This window comes from Symphodus melops, assembly GCF_947650265.1.
Source record: "Symphodus melops genome assembly, chromosome: 3".
In the NCBI taxonomy this organism is placed as follows: Eukaryota; Metazoa; Chordata; class Actinopteri; order Labriformes; family Labridae; genus Symphodus; species Symphodus melops.
Window position 1 is genome coordinate 1 of NC_136693.1, and position 10,000 is coordinate 10,000.

General features: G+C 49.3%; 1 protein-coding gene across 10 annotated transcripts in view; it reads left to right on the top strand.

The window, feature by feature from the left end:
• The first annotated feature begins 2,062 nt into the window (after window positions 1-2,062).
• The window catches only part of LOC306821305 (inositol hexakisphosphate and diphosphoinositol-pentakisphosphate kinase 1-like), a 37,992-nt gene continuing 30,054 nt past the window's right edge, over window positions 2,063-10,000 (top strand). For all 10 annotated transcript variants that reach the window (XM_079339636.1, XM_079339639.1, XM_079339641.1 and 7 more), the window contains exons 1-3: window positions 2,063-2,169; window positions 3,215-3,300; window positions 4,984-5,109. In XM_079339636.1, coding sequence (XP_079195762.1) covers window positions 2,168-2,169; window positions 3,215-3,300; window positions 4,984-5,109 — 214 coding nt within the window. In that variant the 5' untranslated portion in view covers window positions 2,063-2,167. The remainder of the gene's footprint in view (window positions 2,170-3,214; window positions 3,301-4,983; window positions 5,110-10,000) is intronic.

A 10,000-nucleotide genomic window follows, 5' to 3' on the forward strand; every position in this document is an offset into this window, starting at 1 on the left:
GGGAGCAGGCCCTGCAGGGGTCTGAGGGTGGGAGCAGGCCCTGCAGGGGTCGAAGGATGGGAGCAGGCCCTGCAGGGGTCAGAGGGTGGGAGAAGGCCCTGCAGGGGTCTGAGGGTGGGAGCAGGCCCTGCAGGGGTCTGAGGGTGGGAGCAGGCCCTGCAGGGGTCTGAGGGTGGGAGCAGGCCCTGCAGGGGTCTGAGGGTGGGAGCAGGCCCTGCAGGGGTCGGAGGGTGGGAGAAGGCCCTGCAGGGGTCGGAGGGTGGGAGCAGGCCCTGCAGGGGTCTGAGGGTGGAGAAGGCCCTGCAGGGGTCTGAGGGTGGGAGCAGGCCCTGCAGGGGTCTGAGGGTGGGAGCAGGCCCCTGCAGGGGTCGAAGGATGGGAGCAGGCCCTGGCAGGGGTCAGAGGGTGGGAGAAGGCCCTGCAGGGGTCTGAGGGTGGGAGCAGGCCCTGCAGGGGTCTGAGGGTGGGAGCAGGCCCTGCAGGGGTCTGAGGGTGGAGCAGGCCCTGCAGGGGTCTGAGGGTGGGAGCAGGCCTGCAGGGGTCTGAGGGTGGGAGCAGGCCCTGCAGGGGTCTGAGGGTGGGAGCAGGCCCTGCAGGGGTCGGGGGGTGGGAGCAGGCCCTGCAGGGGTCTGAGGTGGAGCAGGCCCTGCAGGGGTCGAAGGGTGGGAGGGTGGGAGAAGGCCCTGCAGGGGTCTGAGGGTGGGAGAAGGCCCTGCAGGGGTCTGGGGTCGGAGGTGGGAGAAGGCCCTGCAGGAGTCTGAGGGTGGGAGAAGGCCCTGCAGGAGTCTGAGGGTGGGAGAAGGCCCTGCAGGGGTCTGGGGTCTGGGGTCGGAGGGTGGGAGAAGGCCCTGCAGGGGGTCTGAGGGTGGGGAGAAGGCCCTGCAGGGGTCTGGGGTCTGAGGTGGGAGCAGGCCCTGCAGGGGTCTGAGGGTGGGAGCAGGCCCTGCAGGGGTCTGGGTCGGAGGGTGGGAGAAGGCCCTGCAGGAGTCTGAGGGTGGGAGAAGGCCCTGCAGGAGTCTGAGGGTGGGAGAAGGCCTGCAGGGGTCTGGGGTTCTGAGGGTGGGAGAAGGCCCTGCAGGGGTCGGAGGGTGGGAGCAGGCCCTGCAGGGGTCTGGGGTCTGAGGGGTGGGAGAAGGCCCTGCAGGGTCGGAGGGTGGGAGCAGGCCCTGCAGGGGTCTGGGGTCTGAGGGTGGGAGAAGGCCCTGCAGGGTCGGAGGGTGGGGAGCAAGGCCCTGCAGGGTCTGAGGGTGGGAGCAGGCCCTGCAGGGGTCGGAGGGTGGGAGAAGGCCCTGCAGGGGTCTGAGGGTGGGAGCAGGGCCCTGCAGGGGTCTGAGGGTGGGGAGCAGGCCCTGCAGGGGTCTGAGGGTGGGAGCAGGCCCTGCAGGAGTCTGAGGGTGGGAGAAGGCCCTGCAGGAGTCTGAGGGTGGGAGCAGGCCCCTGCAGGGGTCTGGGGTCTGAGGGTGGGAGAAGGCCCTGCAGGGGTCGGAGGGTGGGAGCAGGCCCTGCAGGGGTCGGAGGGTGGGAGCAGGCCCTGCAGGGGTTCTGAGGGTGGGAGCAGGCCCTGCAGGGGTCTGAGGGTGGGAGCAGGCCCTGCAGGGGTCTGGGGGTGGGAGCAGGCCCTGCAGGGGTCTGAGGGTGGGAGCAGGCCCTGCAGGGGGTCTGGGGGTGGGAGCAGGCCCTGCAGGGGTCTGGGGGTGGGAGCAGGCCCTGCAGGGGTCTGAGGGTGGGAGCAGGCCCTGCAGGGGTCTGAGGGTGGGAGCAGGCCCTGCAGGGGTCTGGGGGTGGGAGCAGGCCCTGCAGGGGTCTGAGGGTGGGAGCAGGCCCTGCAGGGGTCTGGGGGTGGGAGCAGGCCCTGCAGGGGTCTGGGGGTGGGAGCAGGCCCTGCAGGGGTCTGGGGGTGGGAGCAGGCCCTGCAGGGGTCTGAGGGTGGGAGCAGGCCCTGCAGGGGTCGGAGGGTTGCAGGTGGAGATTCTCAGAAACTCAGTGAAAGTAGGGTAAGGATGGGTTGGTGTGTGTGTGTCTGCTGTTTCATGCTTCCCTCTGTACGTTCTGCTTCCAGGAGGTGCTGGACATCACACGGCAGCTGCTGGCTGAGCTGGGTCAACACAACGACTGTGAGATCGAAGAGAAGAAGTCCAAACTGGAGCAGCTGAAGACAGTTCTGGAAATGTAAGGCACACTTTCACTCCCTCTGATATTCACTTTTCTTCTCATCCTGGAGAAAATCAGACCTGCAGCAACAGGTACACCAAAGACAACATTAGGAATATCTATCTATCGATCGATCGATCGATCGATCTAAAACTTAAGGCAGTGAGAAAATCAGTGATTTCTATTCTTAAACCACTTCAGCAGACAGTTTCAAACCAGTCTAGTCTACAAACCCTCCAATGATGAGAAAAGTCCATCCTCTCCGTCTTCTGCCTGCTCAAACAGGCCGTTTGGAGATGTTCCCTTCATGACATCACAAAGGGCAGTAGCCCCTCCCCCAGGTGGGTGACACTCCCACAGCTAGGTGTTTGTTCTGCCCTCTGAGTCTGCCTTCTCACCGTAAACAATAGGACATGGAGCCAGAAAGCAGCGAGTACACCCGAGCCCTTCCAGAGAGGGGGCGTGGTCAGACGCAGCTCATTTACATATTTAAAGCTACAGACACAGAAACAGCCTGTTCTGAGCAGGGCTGAAATAGAGGGGTTTATTTTACAGTAGGAATTGCGCCGCCAAGCCAGTAGCCAGCCATCAGGCAAAGAGAGAGCCCCCCCTTTTCCTATATTTATATTCAATATTTTCTGACATTTTAGTGATGATAGCTTCTGGTAATAACTGAATAAATAAACTCTGAGCACCTATAAAAATCATGCACTAGACTGGTCTGTTTTGTGATGCAGTGATCCCTTTAGCTTCATTAATCACTGCTCCTCCTGATGGTTAGGGTTAGGACGCTTAAAGGCATTATAAGTCTACCCGGGCTGACTACGCTATGGACTTTGTCACCGTAGGGGAACTCATTAGAGCCACGGACCCAGCACGGTCTGGTCCAGGTCCCACCATGCGAATGGTGTGCATCTGTAGGCATGATCAAGTAAAGGATCAGAGTGGCTTTAGAACAAGGTTCTTCTCTTCTTATGGGAAACAAGATGCTGGCGCTCCCAGTGGACTCGGGGCCTAACAATGTTCATGAGTTACCTGACTACATGCTGTTGTTTTTTCTTAGGTACGGTCACTTCTCTGGAATCAACCGTAAAGTTCAGCTGACCTACCTGCCCCATGGGCAGCCCAAAACCTCCTCAGAGGAAGAAGGTACGAACGTCTCCCGTTAGAAAGCCAGCTGGATAATGATGTTTAGAGGTTTTAAGAGTTAAAAGTATTGGCAAAGCAAATTCACTAAGAACATTTGTGTTTAAGATCAAAAGATGAGTATGAGACAAGAGTTCAGAATGTCAGCAGTTATTTCCTGCTATTTACATCTCGATGTGTTGAAGAACTTAGCATATAATGCCGCTTGTGTTACACCACTGCATTATTAGGTGTGCAAAAGTAAAGGAATTATTATTTTAAAGTAAATAATATTTAATATTTGATGGCATAACCCAAACCTGCAACACATCAACATCACCAAACGGTTGCATTCTTCATTTGTGATGCTTGTTTCACCTCTTGTTTGTTTCGGGGGGTTTCTCCCGTCAGTCTCCTCATCAGGAGGTGACATGCTTTCTTGGGTGAAGGTCATGTGATCGACTTGGCCAACCTAAAACCTTCCACTTTTTCCCCATGATGAAGTCCTTGGTTCTGTTGGCAGTGTGCTTTGGGTCATTGTCCTGCTCCATGATGTTTGGATGCATTTCAAGTTTTTCTGCTACCATCATCAGTTACATCATCAAAAAATATTAATGAGTCTGTTCCACAAGCGGCCATGCACGCCCAAGCTATGACATCACCTTCACCATGCTTCACAGATGAGCTTGTATGCTTCGGATCATAAGCACCTTTCCATCATGAGATTCATCTTGGTCTCATCAGTCCATAAGATTCTGTTCCAGAACTTTTGCAGCTCACCTCTGTACTTGTGAAACTTGTTGATGCCACAGGCGGCTTTTATTGCCGTCTGCTTGGTGTGTCAGGGCCTTAAAAGATGTTCTGCAGGAAGCCCTCCAGACCCCATATTAGATCTGTCCCAGTCCGACCCACTTTATTAATACTTCTGGCGATGCTGGTCGGAGCAGTAAACAGAACGCAGCACACTTCACAATATAGATGAAAAAATGGTTCAAGGTTGTTTATTGTCAAATATGCTCCATGTTAAACATACAGCACAGATGAAATCCCCCCCCCCCCCCCCCCCCGTGCAAACCTGCAGTGCATAAAAAGAGCACTAAGAACTAGCAATATAAAAACAATACTATAAACAGAAAACTTAACTAAAGACATTTGGACAACAAATAACGAACGACAGACAATCGACAGACGAGGGCAAATGGTTATTGGAAGTGAGTCTTACACACCACATTCTATGTTCTCACCTGTCACCTGTACTCATTGTGTTAAGATGTTCTTACCTGTACTCATTGTGTTAAGATGTTCTCACCTGTACTCATTGTGTTAAGATGTTCTCACCTGTACTCATTGTGTTAAGATGTTCTTACCTGTACTCATTGTGTTAAGATGTTCTTACCTGTACTCATTGTGTTAAGATGTTCTCACCTGTACTCATTGTGTTAAGATGTTCTCACCTGTACTCATTGTGTTAAGATGTTCTCACCTGTACTCATTGTGTTAAGATGTTCTTACCTGTACTCATTGTGTTAAGATGTTCTCACCTGTACTCATTGTGTTAAGATGTTCTCACCTGTACTCATTGTGTTAAGATGTTCTCACCTGTACTCATTGTGTTAAGATGTTCTCACCTGTACTCATTGTGTTAAGATGTTCTCACCTGTACTCATTGTGTTAAGATGTTCTCACCTGTGAGTTTTGTGTGTGCAGACACGCGTAAAGAGGGCCCGTCTCTGCTGCTTGTGCTGAAGTGGGGTGGTGAGCTGACTCCTGCAGGCAGAGTGCAGGCTGAGGAGCTGGGTCGAGCTTTCCGCTGCATGTACCCCGGAGGGCAAGGTGAGAAACTGCAGGTTCATTCTTTCTGCATCTTATCCCATCTCTGCCTTTTCCATTTTCAAACCCAGCACAGTTTAGCAGATGACATGAGGCTGTGTGTTTAGGACTCTATGTGTGTGTGTGTTTAGGACTCTATGCTGTGTGTTTAGGACTCTATGCTGTGTGTGTGTTTAGGACTCTATGCTGTGTGTGTGTTTAGGACTCTATGTGTGTGTGTGTGTTTAGGACTCTATGCTGTGTGTGTGTTTAGGACTCTATGCTGTGTGTTTAGGACTCTATGCTGTGTGTTTAGGACTCTATGCTGTGTGTGTGTTTAGGACTCTATGCTGTGTGTTTAGGACTCTATGCTGTGTGTGTGTTTAGGACTCTATGCTGTGTGTTTAGGACTCTATGCTGTGTGTGTTTAGGACTCTATGCTGTGTGTGTGTGTTTAGGACTCTATGCTGTGTGTGTGTTTAGGACTCTATGCTGTGTGTGTGTGTTTAGGACTCTATGCTGTGTGTGTGTGTTTAGGACTCTATGCTGTGTGTTTAGGACTCTATGCTGTGTGTGTGTTTAGGACTCTATGCTGTGTGTGTGTTTAGGACTCTATGCTGTGTGTGTGTGTTTAGGACTCTATGCTGTGTGTGTGTGTTTAGGACTCTATGCTGTGTGTTTAGGACTCTATGCTGTGTGTGTGTTTAGGACTCTATGCTGTGTGTGTGTGTTTAGGACTCTATGCTGTGTGTGTGTGTTTAGGACTCTATGCTGTGTGTTTAGGACTCTATGCTGTGTGTGTGTTTAGGACTCTATGCTGTGTGTGTGTTTAGGACTCTATGCTGTGTGTGTGTTTAGGACTCTATGCTGTGTGTGTGTTTAGGACTCTGTGCTGTGTGTTTAGGACTCTATGCTGTGTGTGTGTTTAGGACTCTATGCTGTGTGTGTGTTTAGGACTCTATGCTGTGTGTTTAGGACTCTGTGCTGTGTGTTTAGGACTCTATGCTGTGTGTGTGTTTAGGACTCTATGCTGTGTGTGTGTTTAGGACTCTATGCTGTGTGTGTGTTTAGGACTCTATGTGTGTGTGTGTGTTTAGGACTCTATGCTGTGTGTGTGTTTAGGACTCTATGTGTGTGTGTGTGTTTAGGACTCTATGTGTGTGTGTGTGTTTAGGACTCTATGCTGTGTGTGTGTTTAGGACTCTATGCTGTGTGTTTAGGACTCTATGCTGTGTGTGTTTAGGACTCTATGCTGTGTGTGTGTTTAGGACTCTATGCTGTGTGTGTGTTTAGGACTCTATGCTGTGTGTGTGTGTGTTTAGGACTCTATGCTGTGTGTGTGTTTAGGACTCTATGCTGTGTGTGTGTGTGTTTAGGACTCTATGCTGTGTGTGTGTGTGTTTAGGACTCTATGCTGTGTGTGTGTTTAGGACTCTATGCTGTGTGTGTGTTTAGGACTCTATGCTGTGTGTGTTTAGGACTCTATGTGTGTGTTTAGGACTCTATGTGTGTGTGTGTGTTTAGGACTCTATGCTGTGTGTGTTTAGGACTCTATACTGTGTGTGTGTTTAGGACTCTATGCTGTGTGTGTGTTTAGGACTCTATGTGTGTGTGTGTGTTTAGGACTCTATGCTGTGTGTGTGTTTAGGACTCTATGCTGTGTGTGTGTTTAGGACTCTATGTGTGTGTGTGTGTTTAGGACTCTATGCTGTGTGTTTAGGACTCTATGTGTGTGTGTGTGTTTAGGACTCTATGCTGTGTGTGTGTTTAGGACTCTATGCTGTGTGTGTGTTTAGGACTCTATGTGTGTGTGTGTGTTTAGGACTCTATGTGTGTGTGTGTTTAGGACTCTATGTGTGTGTTTAGGACTCTATGTGTGTGTGTGTGTTTAGGACTCTATGCTGTGTGTGTGTTTAGGACTCTATGCTGTGTGTGTGTTTAGGACTCTATGCTGTGTGTGTTTAGGACTCTATACTGTGTGTGTGTTTAGGACTCTATGCTGTGTGTGTGTTTAGGACTCTATGTGTGTGTTTAGGACTCTATGTGTGTGTGTGTGTTTAGGACTCTATGCTGTGTGTGTTTAGGACTCTGTGCTGTGTGTTTAGGACTCTATGTGTGTGTGTGTTTAGGACTCTATGCTGTGTGTTTAGGACTCTATACTGTGTGTGTGTTTAGGACTCTATGCTGTGTGTGTGTTTAGGACTCTATGCTGTGTGTTTAGGACTCTATGTGTGTGTGTGTTTAGGACTCTATGCTGTGTGTTTAGGACTCTATGCTGTGTGTGTGTTTAGGACTCTATGTGTGTGTGTGTGTTTAGGACTCTATGTGTGTGTGTGTGTTTAGGACTCTATGCTGTGTGTGTGTTTAGGACTCTATGCTGTGTGTGTGTTTAGGACTCTATGTGTGTGTGTGTTTAGGACTCTATGCTGTGTGTGTGTTTAGGACTCTATGCTGTGTGTGTGTTTAGGACTCTGTGTGTGTGTTTAGGACTCTATGCTGTGTGTGTGTTTAGGACTCTATGCTGTGTGTGTGTTTAGGACTCTATGCTGTGTGTGTGTTTAGGACTCTATGCTGTGTGTTTAGGACTCTATGCTGTGTGTGTGTTTAGGACTCTATGCTGTGTGTGTTTAGGACTCTATGCTGTGTGTGTGTTTAGGACTCTATGCTGTGTGTGTTTAGGACTCTATGCTGTGTGTGTTTAGGACTCTATGCTGTGTGTGTTTAGGACTCTATGCTGTGTGTGTTTAGGACTCTATGCTGTGTGTGTGTTTAGGACTCTATGCTGTGTGTTTAGGACTCTATGCTGTGTGTTTAGGACTCTATGCTGTGTGTGTGTTTAGGACTCTATGTGTGTGTGTGTTTAGGACTCTATGCTGTGTGTGTTTAGGACTCTATGCTGTGTGTTTAGGACTCTATGCTGTGTGTTTAGGACTCTATGCTGTGTGTGTGTTTAGGACTCTATGCTGTGTGTTTAGGACTCTATGCTGTGTGTTTAGGACTCTATGTGTGTGTGTGTTTAGGACTCTATGCTGTGTGTGTGTGTTTAGGACTCTATGTGTGTGTGTGTGTTTAGGACTCTATGTGTGTGTGTGTGTTTAGGACTCTATGTGTGTGTGTGTGTTTAGGACTCTATGCTGTGTGTGTGTTTAGGACTCTATGCTGTGTGTGTGTTTAGGACTCTATGTGTGTGTGTGTGTTTAGGACTCTATGTGTGTGTGTGTGTTTAGGACTCTATGCTGTGTGTGTGTTTAGGACTCTATGCTGTGTGTGTGTTTAGGACTCTATGCTGTGTGTGTTTAGGACTCTATGTGTGTGTGTGTGTTTAGGACTCTATGCTGTGTGTGTGTTTAGGACTCTATGCTGTGTGTGTGTTTAGGACTCTATGTGTGTGTGTGTGTTTAGGACTCTATGCTGTGTGTGTGTTTAGGACTCTGTGTGTGTGTTTAGGACTCTATGCTGTGTGTTTAGGACTCTATGCTGTGTGTGTGTTTAGGACTCTATGCTGTGTGTGTGTTTAGGACTCTATGTGTGTGTTTAGGACTCTATGCTGTGTGTGTGTTTAGGACTCTATGCTGTGTGTGTGTTTAGGACTCTATGCTGTGTGTGTTTAGGACTCTATGCTGTGTGTGTTTAGGACTCTATGTGTGTGTGTGTTTAGGACTCTGTGCTGTGTGTTTAGGACTCTGTGCTGTGTGTGTGTTTAGGACTCTATGCTGTGTGTGTGTTTAGGACTCTATGCTGTGTGTGTGTTTAGGACTCTATGTGTGTGTGTGTGTTTAGGACTCTATGCTGTGTGTGTGTTTAGGACTCTATGTGTGTGTGTGTGTTTAGGACTCTATGCTGTGTGTGTGTTTAGGACTCTATGCTGTGTGTTTAGGACTCTGTGCTGTGTGTGTGTTTAGGACTCTATGCTGTGTGTGTGTTTAGGACTCTATGTGTGTGTGTGTGTTTAGGACTCTATGTGTGTGTGTGTTTAGGACTCTATGCTGTGTGTTTAGGACTCTGTGCTGTGTGTGTGTTTAGGACTCTATGCTGTGTGTGTGTTTAGGACTCTATGCTGTGTGTTTAGGACTCTATGCTGTGTGTTTAGGACTCTATGTGTGTGTGTTTAGGACTCTATGCTGTGTGTGTGTTTAGGACTCTATGCTGTGTGTGTTTAGGACTCTGTGCTGTGTGTGTGTTTAGGACTCTATGCTGTGTGTTTAGGACTCTATGCTGTGTGTGTGTTTAGGACTCTATGCTGTGTGTGTGTTTAGGACTCTATGCTGTGTGTGTGTTTAGGACTCTATGCTGTGTGTGTTTAGGACTCTATGCTGTGTGTGTGTTTAGGACTCTATGCTGTGTGTTTAGGACTCTATGCTGTGTGTGTGTTTAGGACTCTATGCTGTGTGTGTGTTTAGGACTCTATGCTGTGTGTGTGTTTAGGACTCTATGCTGTGTGTGTGTTTAGGACTCTATGCTGTGTGTGTGTTTAGGACTCTATGCTGTGTGTGTGTTTAGGACTCTATGTGTGTGTGTGTGTTTAGGACTCTATGCTGTGTGTGTGTTTAGGACTCTATGTGTGTGTGTGTGTTTAGGACTCTATGTGTGTGTGTGTGTTTAGGACTCTATGCTGTGTGTGTGTTTAGGACTCTATGCTGTGTGTGTGTTTAGGACTCTATGTGTGTGTGTGTGTTTAGGACTCTATGCTGTGTGTGTTTAGGACTCTATGTGTGTGTGTGTGTTTAGGACTCTATGCTGTGTGTGTGTTTAGGACTCTATGTGTGTGTGTGTGTTTAGGACTCTATGTGTGTGTGTGTGTTTAGGACTCTATGCTGTGTGTGTTTAGGACTCTATGTGTGTGTGTGTGTTTAGGACTCTATGCTGTGTGTGTGTTTAGGACTCTATGTGTGTGTGTGTGTTTAGGACTCTATGC